Here is a 17,685-nt window from a genome sequence, read left to right on the forward strand (position 1 = left end):
GTAAAGATGACCAGCTACTTCAGGAATAGCTTTTCTAACCTTACTGCTGTCATTATTCAAGAGGATGTGAAACCTTGGGTATGGGTATTGTGTGTTTAGGTCACAGATTTCAAACCTAAAGACTCTGTAGGAGATATTGTTATAAATACACACACTAAGCTCACCAAGCAATAGCTTCACATGGAGGAATTCTGAAAATTCCAACTGCTTTTATAGGTGAGTTCTGAAAGATTGAGACAAAATTTTCAAGAAAAAAAAAAAAAAAATCAAAGCTCTGCTCCACGATTGACAATTATTCCCAGATTAATCCTCTAGTCATGCCAGTTCATTAAATCCAAGTATTAATGCAGTCAAAGATTAGTCATTTTAAAGTCAAAGGAAAAGGAAGGAAAACATTCAAAATGTGAAATACTTCACAATTGACAACTGTTTATGTAAAAAAGCCCACATAAAATACATGGATAAAAAAAAAAAGCTGTAAATCCTGGTTTTTTAAAAGCATAATTTGAGGTTGCCATTTTTCATCTGTGCATTTATATAGTTGGTCATTGAAGTACTTGCCTCCTACGTCCCCTATGATTTCTGCTGGTGGATTACACTATACTATTCAAGTACCAAGAACCATTGTTCATTACCATAGTACAAAACTGGCAGAACTAGTTACTCTCTAATGTTAAGTGTCCAGTTGGATTTGAAAGATGATGTTTTTGCTATAACCAAATCAACAGCTAAAACCAGACTCTGCAATTTCAAATTCTAGCCTTTTTTCACCAGCAGACAAATAGAGAGGACAGTCTGAGCCTCGAAGACAACATTGGATGAAAGGCTTCAGAAATTAATAGTATGAAACAAGCTGGTGATGGAGGAGACGACTCAGGTGTTCCAAGTTCAAGAACATAAAGTAAAACTAACCACCTCCTCTTAAACTGTGCACCAAATATAAAGTATTTTCAACTTAAAAGGAGAGTATTCAGTGGAGCAGTAGTTTTCAATCTTTCCAGACTAGTGTACCACTTTCAGGAGTTGGATTTTTCTTGAGAAACCTCCCATGTTTGACCTCACTTAAAACTGCTTGCTTACAAAAACCCAAACATTAAAATATCATACCACGTTATTCCTGAGAAACTGTTTACCTTCTCATTTTCCCTATATGAAATTTTAGTCGGTACTGACTTCGCAGATGCTTTTTATATAGCCTGTTGTAAAGCTAGGCAAATATCATAAGTTGATGGACCCCCGGAAGATTTCCATGTACACCCAGGGGTACGTATGCCTCTGATTGAGAACAGCTGCAGTAAAGCACTAAAGGGCATATTAAAGAACAGGCCCTCAATCATGAACATTTGTCCTTCACCACTTCTAATGTATCTTTTCAATTGTAACATCTTTTTGAGATGGAATAATCAGAACTGCTTTCAAAGTGTGGGTGTACCAAGGATCTGTGCAGTGGCATTCAGATATCTACAATGTGTCACCAATAGAATTCTGGATTGCTATTTTTGTAGGTTTTTTATATCTCTATTCAAGAGTTCTTAAGTGGAAACAGGTAATATAGACCCCATTGTGTATGGATAGTGGGATTACGTTTTCCAGGACGCACTACTTTGCATTTACTAACATTGAATTTTGTCTGCCCTTTTGTTGGCCAGTCACCCAGTTTTGCATAATCCCTTTGTGTCTCCTGACAGTCTGCTTTGGACTTCATCTTGAGTAACTTTGCACTGTCTGCAAACTTTGCCACCTCACTGCCTACCCAGTTTCTCCACAGTTAGGCAAGCGGCATATTCTTGTTCTCTGGCAATGGCAATCCACACCATTGTAGGAAAAATTCTCTGTAACCCTCTTGATGGTGTGCAGTGGGAGGTAGCAGCAGAGATTCTACAACAAGACTTGGCTGTAGCATGAAAAATTAATTTCGCTTTATCCTTTTGCTACCAGGATGAATGTAGATTCAGTACAGTACTAGCCTCTTTCTTCAGTGCTGCCCGACTTGAATGCTGCACTGCAACACCTGAGCACTGTATAGGGGTCTGAATGAGTTAATGTGGGAGGCAATTACAGAAGATGAAAGCAGCCCAATAATTTGATTCAGTGGGTGGTGATGGGTTTTCCAGAGCCTTCAGTAGATAACCATGTAAAGACCCAGGTCCAAAAGTTTATAGGTTTTCATAAATATTTTTATCTTCTCAAGTTGTTCTTGACAGAATCAGGTGCAGATGGAGAAGAGAGGAGAGGAGTGTTCCTTTATAGCTGCCAGAGGGTTATTTTATATATGTGCGTGGTGAGAGTGTGGGGGAAGGATAGTAACTTCAAAAGCACCAAATGCCTCTTTGCCACAGGCTGATAGCAAAAAGTGAACTGTATCCTCCAGGTAAGAATCCTAAGGTATGTCTACTGTGCAGTTAAAAAACCTTGGCTGGACTAACAACTGATTCAAGCTCACAAGGCTCCGGTGAAGGGGCTGTTTAACTGTAGACCAGTGTTTCTTAACCAGGAGTACATGCACTCTTGGGAGTACACTGAGGTCTTGCAGGGGGCACATCAACTCATCTAGGATATCTGCCTAGTTTTACAACAGGCTACATAAACACTAGTAAAGTCAGCACAATCTAAAAGTTCACTCAGACAGACTTGTTTCTACTGCTTCATATTCCTTATGCTGAAATGTAGTACAGTATTTCTATTCCAGTTCATTTCTCTGATGGTAAAAAGTCAGCAAGTTTTCAGTAGCAGTATTCTGTGATATTTTTGCATGTTTTCATAAGTAAGTAGTTTTTAACTTGGTAGCATGCAAAACAAAGTTGGTGTCTGAAAAGAGTACAGTGATCTGGAAAGGTTGAATGGCACATGTTTCAAGACCTCAGACTACCTTAGATTAGGACCATGTTTCTCAACCAGCAGTAAATGTACCTTAGTGGTATGTGAGAGAAGTCTGGGGGTACCTTTTTTGTTTTAAAAAGGGAGTACTTTATAAAAATAGGTTGAGAAACACGGCTGTAGACATTCAGTCTCACACTGTTGGAGCCCAGGCTCTAGAATCCTACAAGAAGGGAGGGTCCCAGAACTCAGTCTAAGTCCAATGTCTACACCAGAATCAAAACAGCTATTTTTCAGCCTACCCATCACTTACTCCTTAGGTTAAATGTTGCTAGCAAGACTTCCCTCATTCTGGAATTAGAAGCAAAACAAACTCTACATGGTGTATAGGGAAAGAATGCACAAATGAGACAAAATAGACTTGCCACTGGTACCAAAACAGCTTAGTCACTAGCATACGTTAGGAAGAATGCCATCTTTAAAAGCTCCATAAAATAATCTCATTTATCATGCATTGGCATGAAAGCAGTTCTCCAACCAGAACACAGCATCAAAAAGGTTTGTAGCATAAATTTGATTTTCCTGTGTTCACTGTAAGACTTATTACAGATTAGGCATTTCTCCAGCACTTATTCTCAGACAGAGGAATGTGTAAAATATTTTATCTGGAGACATCTGGAATTTGCAAAACCATATAGTTCTGCTATACCACAACAGGGTATTGAATTCAATTTTAAACTCCTGAATGATACATAAAAGAGTATCTCATTCATCTGTGCAAGAGAAGCACACAACACACTGAGTAATGCAATTTAATATTTTATCAAGGTGTACAAGAATCCAATACAATTAATGTTTGAACAGAAACTTCTGCTCAAAATACTAATCCCTTGCTGCAGGACACACTCAAATCTCATCTCCCGGGTGAGTATAAAAAAAAACCACCACCACCACAACCCCCCACTAAAAAGATTCCTGCATAATAATCACTCACGATGTAGAAAAAGCCAATTTAATCTTACATAAATTCTAACAGTATGTTGACAGCCTTCCTAGTGATAAATGACACACCAAACAGATAATGGGCAAAAAAGAGGGTACAGATCTGGAATGAAATTCAAGTCTCTCCATGGCCATCTTTGTCCATTCAGTTGGCAAAGTTTTCTGAGTTTTGTGCAAGTGTTTAAGCCATTGGCACTGGGCTCAAACTTATTCCCTCCTCTCTTGCTGCCCTGTGGGAGCCTGTGCAGAACAGCACTCAGATCCGGCACAGGAGCTAACAGCCCAAGGGATTGTGGGAGCTGTACTTCTTTGGTCAGATTACAGAAATAGTTCTGGTCAATATTTAAAATTTACATCCTGTTTATACTTCACGTGCAAGAACAGGCTGAATTAAGGATGCTAGTGGCCTTGCCTGGCTGCCCCCAAACAACAAATTGGGTAGAATGAGTGGACAGTGAACCGCTATCTGAAATCTAGCAAGGATGGACTAGATGACCTCCTGAGTTCCCTTCCAGCCCTATGATTCTGTGAGATAATATGGACCCTGCAGGGGAAGTTAAAATGATAAGTAAGGAAGGGGATCTTCTACTAAAAGGCCTGGGCAGTTTTAGGTACCATATCAGGCACATAAGAGGATTTGACTCAATTTCCATTTGTGAGCCATGGAAGCAGAAACTGGCTTTTTTTTTTTTTTCCAGATTCACCTAATGTTCAGAAAGGGAATCAAGCACCTGCCTTCCAGCGCTGAATAAAAATTCAGGATTGCTCAGGTTCCATTTGGGCAATTTTATCCTACTTTCTCTATAGCTAATTACACTGTCAGTATTTGATGTGGGAGAAATGAACAACAAATGATAGCATCTTCCCAGTGCAAACTAGGACTGCAGTTGATATTTTCAAACAGTCAATGGCGTTTTTTAAAAAAGTCTTCTTTTAAAAAAATGGAAATTTGCTACTGCACTATGACAGAAACAGAGACAAACAGAAGAACAACAAAGGGACCTCAGCTCTTCCTCATGTGGGACAATCTTACAATATGGATCCAGATATCCTTCAATCACACAAACTGAAAATTGTTGCACTTTACTGCAGTTCTGTAGCCATGCAGGAACCACTCGTGTTCTCTGTACATCCAAAAGTCCTATTGAATTCACAAGTGCCTTCCTTTTGTAACCATACTACCCCGTACTTTTAGCCCTTCTAAGCTAAGCAGTTTTACATTCAGTAATTGGGTGGGAGGCCTCTCAGAAAGAGTTAAGTGCTAGAGGCGGTGTTGATTATTCACTGGGCAACGTGAGATCTTCCTGTTACAATAATAAACCAGAGCAGCACAGAATGCACTCTACTCCTAGAGAGTAGAATGGGGTCCTTTGCTTCTATATATATATCTCCCATCAAAGACAATGAAGACTCCCACTGCAAAAGGCATTCGGCTGAACTGATTACAGTTAAACCCCAAGTTATGTGGGGTTGCGTTTCTTGCAACCTGTGTAACTCAAAATTTCACGTAAGTTGGGGGAGGGGGATCCATCCCTCCTCCTCTGAGCACCTGAACCTGGAGCCAGGTGCAGCAGCACCTGGTCACTTTCCAGGCTCCTGCTCAGCCACAGGGAGCCAGGAGCCAGATGCAGCTGCACCTAGTCAGTTTCCCGGCTCCTCCCCGCTTGCAGGAGCCAGGAAACTGATCAGGTGCTGCTGCACCTGGCTCTCAGCTCCCTGGGGCTCAGGGGCTTCCCTCCCACCTCCTTCTTCCCCCCTCCTCCCCCCCCCAAGCCAGACACAGCATCACCTGGTCGGTTTCCTGGACTGGGGAGCCAGGAAACTGACTGGGTGCTACTGCGCCTGGCTCCTGCTCCCCAAAGGAGGGGAGAGGAGAGAGGCAGGGGAGCGGGAAGCCCAGCACAGCCATGCCTGGTCACCTTCCCAGCTGCCTGCTGCTTACAGGAGACAGTAAACTGTCTACATGCTGCTGTGCCTGGCTCCCAGCTCCTGGGGCTGAGGGGCTTCCCCCAGCTAGGGGAAGACGGGAAAGCTGTGCTCCCCCGCAGGCTCCAGTCCCTTCACATCCCCCAGCCCAGGATTTCAACATTCATGTTAATATGATTAACACCCATGTCGAACTCATGTAAAGCGGGGGTTTACTGTATACACAGATAACACCACTATCTTCATAGGGTCCCGGTCCCACAGTGGAAGGGAGCAGCATGAGCTTGTTGCAGAGCTGCTGCTCAGGGATAGAATTTCATTGCACTCAGCCTCCAAAATCATTTAGGCTGCACTTTCTGCATGACTGTGAGTTGGCTCAGGAATGTGGGGTAATTGGAGGCCCTGTTCAACATGATGTGCATCTCAGCTAAAGCCATGACCTGGAGGAGGGAAGCACCAAATCACAGAGAGTCTACAGCTGACTAGGGCCAGTACTGAGGATCTAGGAGTCCCTAAGTGCTGCCATTGCGAGGTTCATAGATGTTCATCCTTGGAATTGCCAACCTTCCACTGACTCATAGCTGCAGTTGTCTAAGTCTGGCGGGCCTTTGCAATTGGGCCCTGGCCATAGCCACAGAAGCTGCACGTAGCTCTGACTATTGAAGCCATTGAGCTAGGAGCAGATAAAGAAACCAGAGTGAACCTCAAGGAACAGAATCACTGGTAGGAAAGGATTGTCAAGGGGAGCAAGGAAAGAGAAAGCAGCTCAGGCTTGTGGGGGTAGAACAGCCCCAGCTGGGTGGGGAGCACAGCCAAGATAGAAGGGAAACAAACACTGAGGTAGTGGTGACCAGGTACTGGACTGGCATGTAGATGGGAGCAGAGGGAGAAAGGCTCGTGACTTCAAGTTCCCAGGGGCTAAGTGCTCATTTTGGGGAAATGGTGTCTGCAAGAGGTGTGCTCAAGTGGCAGGATGGGATGCTGAGGAAGGGATTTTTTGGAACTGATCAGGGAGCCGCTGACTGTGGGAGTTTATTGAGCTGAGGCCAAGACCATGTACAGTGATTGGTGGAATGGCTATGGAAGGTCTGAATGAGGAAGCTCAATCTCTGGGGAATTTCCCCTGATCGCTATGAAATTTCTGCTCAGTGTGAATACTGGTCAGCCCACATGGTGAATGGCTCAATGAGAAAACTGGAGGTTGAAAAAACCGTGTGTGGCATTACATAAAGTCATGCAGAGGTGAAATGAAGACTATCTGAGATTCAGTACTGGGTATACTAGAGCACAATCACACCAGGCCCACACTTGGAAGGGGCAGCTAATGACTGCACAGGAACCCACAAATACATTACATTACAAAACTACATTTTGTTAATTATTTTACTGACAAAGGAATCATTTGGGAAGTTTTTTTATGGCAAGTCAAATGATGGGTCTAACCAACCTGAGTTTCTCTAATTAAGCTTCTAAAACACGTCCATCATTGCTTGAAATACAAAGTGGTCAGAACATGCAGTGGATACATAAGTATATTGAAAGATGCATTTAAATAGATGTCAAGACATTTTTAGTAACAGATGTTATTTCTGATACATAGCCCATTGAATTTATACAGGTGATTATAATTTTTAAGTTTGACTAATGATTGCACAAGTTGTATCCATCCTGGGACTATTTCAACACGTGATCCTTGGACTCTACACTCAGTGGAAGATTGACAGTGCTATGGTCAATCTTCTGGAGATCAATTTAGCACATCCGGTAGGAATGCACTAAATCATACTCAGAGGGTGCCCCTGTTGACACCGGTACTCCTGCTCCTCATGAAGGGTAAAAAAAAGTCAACTTTTGTTGACTTCCCGCAGTGGAAACCATGCAGAAGCATGAATTAAGGTATGTGGATCCCATCTATGCAATTAACTTAGAGTTGTGTATCCTAATTCAATCCTCCCCATTAGCACAGGCTCAGCATTTGTCTTCCCTTTCACTCTTCCCTCTTATTATTTGCCCTTCCATTTTTTACTCTCTGGAGCAGGAGGAACATCTACCTGTGTTTGTAGAACAGCTATCTCCCAATGAGTCCCTGATCCTTATTATTCACTTTGTTTATATTATGGTATCAACAAAAGAGGAAATATAATGCTAACGTGGCATTGTTCATGTTAATCCAAGGCATGGACCCAAAACCAAACTTTCATGCAAAGTCAAAAAGTTTTTCCAAACTAACACAAGACTTAGACATCAAGAGCAAATAGTGAAGTAGACAAAGCCTTCTGCAATATTCACCATGAATACAGCATACCCCTCACTTACACAGAGGTTTGCATGCCCGCCCAACTCCGTGTTAAGTCAAATTTCATGTTACTTGGGAGAGCCAGGAAACTGACTAGCACTACTGCGCTGATCAGTTTCCTGTCTCCTGTGAGGAGCTGGAGCCTTGCTCCCCGCTGCTCACAGGAGACAGCAAACTGATCCGCGCTGCTTTGCTGGTCAGTTTCCCAGCTGGTCAGTGGTGGTAGCCAAGAGTCAGGCTGCTGCCCCTGACAAGAGCTGGGAAACCATTCCTGTCAGGTGCAGCAGCCTGACTCTCGCTGTCTCTGACAGGAGCGGAGCGGCAGCCTGACAGGAGTGGTTTCCCCATTTCTGTCAGTGGCAGCAGCTGAGAGTCAGGCTCTCAGCTGCTGCCACTGATGGGAGCGAGGGAATTGATCAGCGCAGCCACCCTCCTTTACTGATCAGTTTCCCTTATCCCTGAGTGGCGGACAGCCCAGAGGTAAGCACCAGCTCCCTGCCACTCAGAGTCACATCACCTGTGATTCATGCAACCTGACTGCGTGTATCTTATGGTTCTACTGTACTTGATACCTGAAATCATGCTCAGTTGGATGGGCCTGATAAGTCCCTCACATATATCCCTCTGCTCACACAACTGTATTACCTAAATCCAAAATGCAAGATAAGAAAGAGATATGCCACAGGATGTTTAGCATCAACTGGAATCCATCCCTCCACTCACTAGCTCTTGCAGATTTGAGGAAGAAGTGGTTGATGAAAGAGTAATAACTAGCAAGATAGAGAGTTAGGGGGTTAAGTCAACAAGCTGGCAAGAAGAATGGCTTTTGATGCAAAGCCAATAGAGAGAAAAAGAAATGGTACCACTTAGCTATATCTAATGAGAGCAGTGTAACAGCCTGTCTGCCAAAGCTAAGTAGTACTCAAGATGGATCCAGCCCTGAAAGAATAATGGAAAAACAATCCTCAAATTCATTTTTCCCCAGTTTCACAGGGCAGTAAACTATTTAAGGCATAAGACGACAATCTTATGTGACAAAGAGAAACCCTAATATCTCCCATAAAATTACACACAATCTTGCTTAACTCTTCATTCTTGTTAGATTCTAAAATGTTTCCAAATTCAGGATAGTTCCCTCTGCCCCCCCCGCCACAATGTCTATGCAGAATTCATTGCCTGTGATCGTTCAGATGCCTTATGGGACTGAGCCCTCATCTGCATCATGAACTTTATTCTCTGAGGTAAATAGGACATAGATACAATGCACCTCTGATCTGAGAGGACAAAAGTGCACCCAGTTTAATCCACCTCTAGTATTGATCCTCTTCTCTGCCACTGCTTCACATCAGACTATTTGAACAACAGTCTGTACACAGAACTTCCTGCCTAGTACCACCACCAACCTAAAACTGAAACTCTACCACATAAGCACTTTGCAACATAATGAACAATACAACACATTGTGTGACTGCCACATAAGCTAATGCAAAGTGCCCCCTACGCATCAACAAAGCCTTCAAAGTCAAATCATATGCATCACTGGAAAATTATTCTAACAGAAGCCAACTCAGTCCCTGCTAAGAACACTGCCGTTTCAATACACAGCTTAAACTAATGTATTCAATGCTTAAGAATTTCAGGACTAAGTGAGTATCATCGAAATTGACAATATATATTTAGTCTATTCTACCACACCAAATTCAAGCTTCTTGCCTCTCAAGCTCTGCACAAATGTCAACCCCGGCAACACGTGCACTCTCTCATCTCTTATTTTTCCTCCCAACTGCTATTACGGCTCATTTTCTTTTTCCACTTTGCTACCCACCGTCCTTACAGCCCACCAATGCTCTTGGAATAGCGTTCCATTTTGTGATTGACTAGCACGACCTCCTCTTCAGTTCTCCTTTAGAACTACAGCTGTGCTAATTGCCATCAATGAACTTTCAAGTATACACCAGGTTAGCAGGTCAGTGCATCTCAGGACTATGCATGTGAAAGTTTACCAAACATATGTGGAAGCTGTACACGCAGGCAGAAAAGCTACCCAGCCTCCTCAGATCCTTCCAAGAACCCAAAGACCTTCTCCTCATTTTCATACAAAGCTTTAGAGTAAAGGTTAAGAGCAGAATGAGGAATTTGTTGGAGTAGTGAGCAGAGCTCTTTTTTAGGAGAGGAGTGAAAACAGCAATTCCTATTAATTTCACCTGTTTTAAAGCCCAGAGTGCAGTAGCTTCAGCAACTAATGGATTTTCAGTGGGTGCCTCTTGCCTGAGCTGATCAATATTGAAATCCTTTAAATATAAGCAACTACTCAAATGGATGTCATGCTGTTGTATTAGTTACTTCACCAGAAAAGGTTCAGTTTCCATGTTAGCTTGCTAAAATTTGCATCCACTGACACCAAATCAGAAGTCCTACTGCTATGCATGCTATTGTCCCCATTATTTAATGCATTTAATCTGGAGAGATCAAAAGGTAAGGCTACAGAGTTCTACAATGTAGTTTGTAGTAGCCTTCACCTTAGGAACTCACACCAGCTATAGGTCCTAGTATGCAATGTTCCCTCTGGATACAAGTACCGCGCCATTTTACGCATTTTAGTTACTGCCGGAACCTCAGCAAATTCTAAGTTTAGCAAAATCTGAGCACAAATACGACAAATACAGTGTCATCCAAAATCTGTGAGTCTACAAAGTGCCAAAAGACTACTACTTGTTTCCACAAAGGATGAAACTCACAGAAAACCCAACAATGACAAAGATAAGGGTCCTGGAGTAACCAATGCAAGGGAGGTATCAGTTGAGAAATATCCCCATGTGGCTCCATCCAGGCTAGAATGTTGCATCTTCCTAAGGCTGAACTAGGATCAAAGGGGATCCTACACCCCCAAAATAATAGAAGAAGGAAAGAGGCAATGAAGGAGTGTTCAAAGACTACCAGAGTGTGCTGAGGAAAGCTGAAGTTGTTTGATGTGCAGACACAGGGAATCAGCCCAGGAAATTAATATATGCACATGCGTGCACGCGCGCACACACACGCACAAAAAAACCCAACATTCTTCAAAGAACTTACATGAAATCGCAAGCATCTTTCTGGGCTCATTCTAGTGCAACCACATGAAAAACAGAAAAGCCTTCCCACTAGAGGAAAAAAATAAGCTACTTCTCTAGGAAGTCTGATTTTCCAATCTAGTGAGACACACAACAACAACATGTTTATGTTCTCTGATGTCACTCTGTTAATAGGAACAAGAGCTATGTACCACATAGCACACATTTTGATTTTCAAAAATGTAATTTACTTGGAAAATGGAATAAAAAAAGCTTTAAGCCTCCATTCTACATACCTAATTGGCCTGGTAGGTTTTTCCATTTTGCTACCTCTGCTTCAGTAGAGCTCCTTAAAAGCAGTTTTTTAACTTTTTACATTACGTCCCTGCTCTTAGCAAAGCAGTACAGTGCAGTGTCTTTTTAGATCAATTTTAGTTATAAAGTGGTTCATGAATATAAAGGAAAAACCTCCACTTTTTGGTCAGGCATTTTAGAAGGTTATGAAAAAAAATCAAAATTTTCTGTGATAGCTTATCTTCTTCCTCTCATGGGAGTGAAAGAAACAAATATCTAACTCACATAGTGCTTGTCTTATCCACAGATCTTATACCACTTTACAAAGGATAACAGTATAAAATGTAAGCAGTGGGAACATCTAATTTCCTTAATCATACTATCTCCAGAACACATATCCAACACAGACATAATCCACAGATTACACGGAACCACAGACTATGCCAATAATGTGCTTTTCACTGTGATGTTCCCCATAGCTTTGATGCAGTGCTATCCAGAAAAAATGAAAGTTAGTCAATATTTCTTGAGAGGCCAGATTATATCAGTCTTCACACTGGCAAAAGATTACTTGGCTACAATGGCCAACTATGGATCTATATCTGCACTGCAAGTCTGCTCAGCTTCAAGGCACAGTTCTATAGAAATAGGGCTCATCAAAATTGAAGCAACTTCTTCCTCCTTCCTTTTCAGAAAACTAATTTTTTATTAAAATGAATTTTGGAAAAACTGCTTTCCTTCAAAATTTTCACCTTTTCAAAGAGTATATTTTGAGTTTTTATAAATCTTAATCAAGTTAAATATTTCTATAGAAGAAATCTTTTCCCCCAACTAGCTTCATACACACACACAAATAACTTAAACACTTTACATTATAAACCTTTCAGGAAAGGAATGCCTCTTCCACATTTGTACAGCACTCAGAAATTGTGCTGTTAGATGTTTATTATGACAAAATTTGTAATTGCTTGGAGGAGACAGCGAGAGAAAGATTACAACACAGTGAACAGAGCAACAAGAGTGACAAGTGTGTGGGGAATGAAAAAAAATGACATGATATGGAATGAAATGAGATAAAAAGGGATCTGATCTAGTCAACCAAATTAACTTTAGCAGAATAACCCAACCTACATGGGTTTTCTAGGGAAGATGGGTTAGGAATGAAATTTACTCAACCATTTTTCTAATACCACAAAGTCCAGTTTCTGCCTACATACTCCTCTACTTTCTCCCACTCTCTTTTCATCAAAAGATAAGTGTTTCTGAGTATAGCACATTTTCAGTAGCATTAGCATATTCAGAGCAAGTACTTTGCAGGCTATGCCACTGGGAGAATACTCAGCTAGGGAACAGCTAATGCAGCAGACAGTCCTTTTCATGTCACCCGTTAGAGAAGAGGTAATATGCTGTCAGTCAGTGTGCATACTTATGGCAAACACCTGCACTGAATAGAACAGAATGATTGAGAGGAAGACCCCACACTGAGGAAACAGTAAATACAAGAGAGAGCTAAAATGAACAGTAATGGAAGGAGTAAATTATTTACTGGACACAAAATATTTCTGAAAGGGTGTTAAGGGTCACGCTCTCTACCCCCAAAGAACTTACACTCTAATTTGAGTGAGAAAATATACACAGGCACATGATAGTAAGTAGGCTAAAGGTCTCCGCTTCAGACAAAAAAAATTACAGGAACAGAGAAGTACTACAAGAAAAAACACAGAAAAAAGTCACCATTACAAAAAACAAGCCATTATTCTGAAGAAAATACAGACTGAAAACTTTACATAAATACTGAAGCAGTCCTAAGAGAGATTATGAAGATCATACCGAAAAGGAAAACATTTTACTTATCCTAATAAATATAGAATGTTAAAAATCTAGATAACTGTTGTCATTGAAAATTTGCTCTCTCCTTCCCCAAATCTCTGACAGGCTTCTAAAGCACATGTCATATTCAGTAACATAATGCAACAACTAAAAACAGATTAAAAGAGAGCTTTTTATATTTTTTTATTATAACAGGGTATAGTTCTTTTACAACCAGTATTTTGTTTAATCGATTATATATTGTAAGTAGAATCTTTCCAGAGTTTTATACAAACTGTCATCTACCTAAAAAACAAATGTTTTTAATTAGTGGAAAAAATAAGCTACTTGTCTAGAAAGTGCGATTCTCCAGTGTAGTGACACATATTACAGCAATGTTTTTATATTCTCTGATGGGAATGGACTCTATTAAAAAATCACCAAGAAAAATGCACCATTTGGCAACAGTCCATTAATTATTTTTCTAACCTATATTTTGAGTTAAATTGATAATGGAATTTAAAAAAATTATGCTGAATCTTTAAAATCAGTTAAAATTATATCAAGTGAATTTTGTCACTGAGAAATTTGAGATTATGTTCTATTCCGAACATAATTTCTTACCAAACTATCCAAATGGCCAATTACTCATTCTCTCTCAAGTTTTAGTTTTATTATGGTCACCTACATAAAAGGAGCAGTACGTGACTCCATGTGAAAAGATCAAAATAATAAAAAGAATGGTCATATGGATCACAGCTGGACAGCATACAGCTGTAAATTTTACAAAGCAAGTGAGCAGGCACTGAAGAAAAATTAATGCTAGCGCTTTTTGTAATTCATCCTAATCTCATCTGATGGGTTGCAATGATCAAACTAAAATACATAAGCTACAATATTTACAAAATATTCAAATACTGACATACCCCAGCTCAGATTATCACCACCCCTGATATCTCCTCTTCCCATCCTAATTACCTGACAGTTGAGGCAAGTTTGTTTTCTCTCAGCTTTTATACTGGAAAGGTGAAAGTTTCACTTAAAAAAAAAAAAAAAAAAAAAAAAAAGAAAGTGCTCTTGCAACTTCCTGAGCTCACTAGACAAGATTACTTTATATCTGGATAGCAAATTCCCTAAGAAACAAAACACTTTCTGAGACAGATTGAACTTTAAAAATATAACGTGATTATAACAAAACATTTCCACTAACTTCAGTCATCAAGTCTTAAAGACAAGCTCAAAACACATTTGCCCTTTTCCTTTTCACATGGTTACTGTATTCTTCTCTGTAGCTGGGTGCAATGGTGGTTCGTGTGTTGCACCAGTAATTCACTAAGGCAGCTAAAGTTGACTATTCTTGCCTACAAAATGATTTTTAATATTGCCAACTCACATGCTCCCAAAGGGGCACTTCAATTGCACTCACTTATAGTAATGTTTCTAAGATGTGAATTAACTGAATTAAGTTTCTATAGCCAGAGAAAGATAGGTACATTAAAAAAAACTCACCTTTAATATTTCTGGTTCTTTGATGTCTAGAGATGCTGTATTCCACTGCTTGCTCAGATTTTTATGTAGTTTGTGATATTTATGAACATTTGGTGTAAAAAGCCAAATCACAAAGAGAGCAATCATAAATCCAAGGGCAGCTCCCAGGAAGAGTCCACAGAAGTAAGTCGGGAGAGGGAGTATAAGATAAGCATAGACTAACATTGTAAAGAAGAACAGAGTCTTAAATGGTATTTTAGGCTGTTGCACGCATAAATCAAATTCATCTTCATTATGGAGCGCAGTACCATTTTCTTCAGTTATTTCTGCCTGAAGCAAAGGTTCAGTGGGGTTTTCCACTTTGCTCTCATCCTCTATTAAACAAAAGTCTTCAGAATGAAGCTCACAAAATTCTTCATCCTCTTTGCTTACCAGTGCAGATAAAGAACATTTTTCCAGTACCAGTGAAGTTTTCAAATGTGTGTCCTTTGTGCTTATAGTCTCTGCAACTTTCACACGCTCCTCAGCAGTTTTAGACTGGTTACTTTTATTTAGAGTAGAATCACTTCCGTAGTAGTCCCCTTCAGAATCACATTCTTCTTCCTTAATGCTATAGTTGTTATTGCTTTCCAAATGGCCATTTAAATTGGAAAGACTTGAGAGTTCTGAAGCACTTGAAGATAAGGCTTTGGGCCTGTGGCTACTACTTTCATCACCCATTATTTTGCTAAGGAGTTGAAAAGGCTCATAGATGACTTCTGAAAGGCGTCTTTTAGTGTCTTCAATTTTAGCCTCCATTTCAGGTACTTTAAAAAAAGAACGCGTATCTGAAGGAGACGTTAATGGGGAAGAAGGGGCAGTTTTGGAATCACCACCTGTAGCTCGAGGCTGAGTGAACTGTTTGAACAGGTGCAAGTTCAATTTAGAGTCAGGAGGTTTGTAGGATACAGCTTCAGATTCTTGTTTGGAGGTGTCTGTGGACAGAGACTTCACTAAGGTTTTCATTAAGTGTCTATGTCTTGTGGGTGGGGTGGGCTCTTTTGGTTCTACATCTGTTGAAAGGGACTTAACTAAACTCATAAAAGGCTTTGAGCTAGAAACAGTGGATGAAGCGCTAGATAAGACAGTTGGCTTGGATGGAGAGGCCAATGGAGAGGATGACGATCTGGCTTTCTGTTCCAAAGGTGACAACACCCCTGATGAGCTAGCTATATGATACAAATCCGATGAGGGTGATTGAATTAATGGCACTGCACTGAATACTTGAGATGCTGAAGGAGAATCCAATGACTTTACAGTGTTCACAGTTGGCAAAGGTAGGAGTGATGCAGAGTCAACCATGCTAGGCGAGGTAGCTGGACCACAAAAATCATGGCCACCATGTTCAAAACAGAGATCTTCCTTGGCTTCAAGTGCTGTTACAATGCTTTGGTCATCCATTTCATCACTGGGAGATTCCTTAAACTCTTCTTCCTCCTCCTCTTCCTCCTTCCCAGAGGCCAAAAAGTGAATGGTGATGGTATCTCGGGAAACAGATCGGTGAACCTGCACTTTTGGGGCAGAATGCTTTGAAGACATTTCATCAGTTTTCTCTGCATGGCTACTGTTCAGACTTGTCATTGCAGGTCCCAGAGATGTGTCAGGGTCTGTGAAGAGAATACTGAACTAAATTAAAAGGTAATTTCTCCCCCAGACCAGCCTCATTTTCAGCTATTCAGACAAACACAGAAAAGCTATTTACCTATGACATGTCTGCAACTAACAACAGCAAGCAAGTTTACTGGCATTTTTCATTCCCTTGGGATTTAACTAGGTTTTCCTCAAGAGAAACAAAAAAACTTATTCTACAGTAAGAAATTTAAAATTCAAGAATACAAACCTGAAGAAAAAGTAGCTACTCCAAGTGCACATGACAGTTTTTCATATCAGATGTAAAGATTAAAGGGGACTCAGTCACACAGAAAATGAGAAGGGTGCAAAGGAGGTGTGAGGAAGGTGGGACAGAAGGGACAGGGGAACAGAGAAAGGTAGGAAGATTCCTGCCAAACCCTTTCTGATGGGCTTCAGAGGAAAAACTAGCAACATTTTGGTGGTGGGAACAGGAAGAGAGATCAATCTGACAAAGATGCCAGGAATTAGAGGTATGGATTATTCATGGTCTCCATTAAAGTGGAAATACAGCTAACACCCAATGCAAATTTCCATACAGTAGAAATATGTACTTTCCATCCAGGTGAATAAAATATATTAACAAAAATAATTTAAATTGTATTTTTGATTTTAAAATTAAAAAAAAATAATTCCTCACTTAAAATAGTTACAATTAAATCTTATCACAAACGTGACACACATATACTTACAATCTCATAAAAAGGAATTAATGGCTGTAGTCTGTTCAGCCTAACTACCACCTCTTTTTTAAAGTTTTGGACTTTCAATTTTTGTTTCTCGGCAGACTAAAAAGTAACGTTCAAAGAGACTCAAGATGGATAGGAAGTTTTGTTGTGTGCTTAGGTGTGACTAATCCTGGAACTTTTCCTTGCAACAAACCCCGCTGCCACCTTTGTCCATATATTGATTCTGGGGATACCATCATTGGATCTAACCATGTTAGTTACAAGATCAAAGGCACATTCTTATGCACTCCTAGCAATATCACATATGCCATGATGTGCCAACAATGCCCTACCACTATGCTCACTGGACAGATCTGGCAAAACCTTCACCAAAAAATAAATAGACACAGAGGAGACATCAAGAAACTCAATACACATAAGCCGGTCAGCGAACACGTCAAGGGAGTGGGCCATTCTGTTAAAGACCTGAGAATTTGCGTCTTAGAGCAAAAAGAATTTAAAAACAACTTAGAGCAAGAAATCTGTGAGTTGGAATTCATATTCAAATTTGACACATTAACACATGATATGAACAGAGATATCAATTACCTCATTCTTTACCAGGTCTGCTGCCATGCTGAATAGTGACAGAGAGATAGCCATGTTA

At 40.5% G+C, this 17,685-nt stretch overlaps 1 protein-coding gene across 6 annotated transcripts in view; it reads right to left on the reverse strand.

Annotated features, from left to right (window-relative positions):
- TEX2 (testis expressed 2) overlaps nucleotides 1-17,685 on the reverse strand; it is a 148,945-nt gene that overhangs the window by 64,636 nt on the left and 66,624 nt on the right. For all 6 annotated transcript variants that reach the window (XM_075014286.1, XM_075014288.1, XM_075014285.1 and 3 more), the window contains one exon: nucleotides 14,704-16,328. In XM_075014286.1, the coding sequence (XP_074870387.1) occupies nucleotides 14,704-16,302 (1,599 nt within the window). In that variant the 5' untranslated portion in view covers nucleotides 16,303-16,328. The remainder of the gene's footprint in view (nucleotides 1-14,703; nucleotides 16,329-17,685) is intronic.

The sequence above is a fragment of the Carettochelys insculpta genome, chromosome 20 (assembly GCF_033958435.1).
Source record: "Carettochelys insculpta isolate YL-2023 chromosome 20, ASM3395843v1, whole genome shotgun sequence".
Classification (NCBI taxonomy): domain Eukaryota; kingdom Metazoa; phylum Chordata; order Testudines; family Carettochelyidae; genus Carettochelys; species Carettochelys insculpta.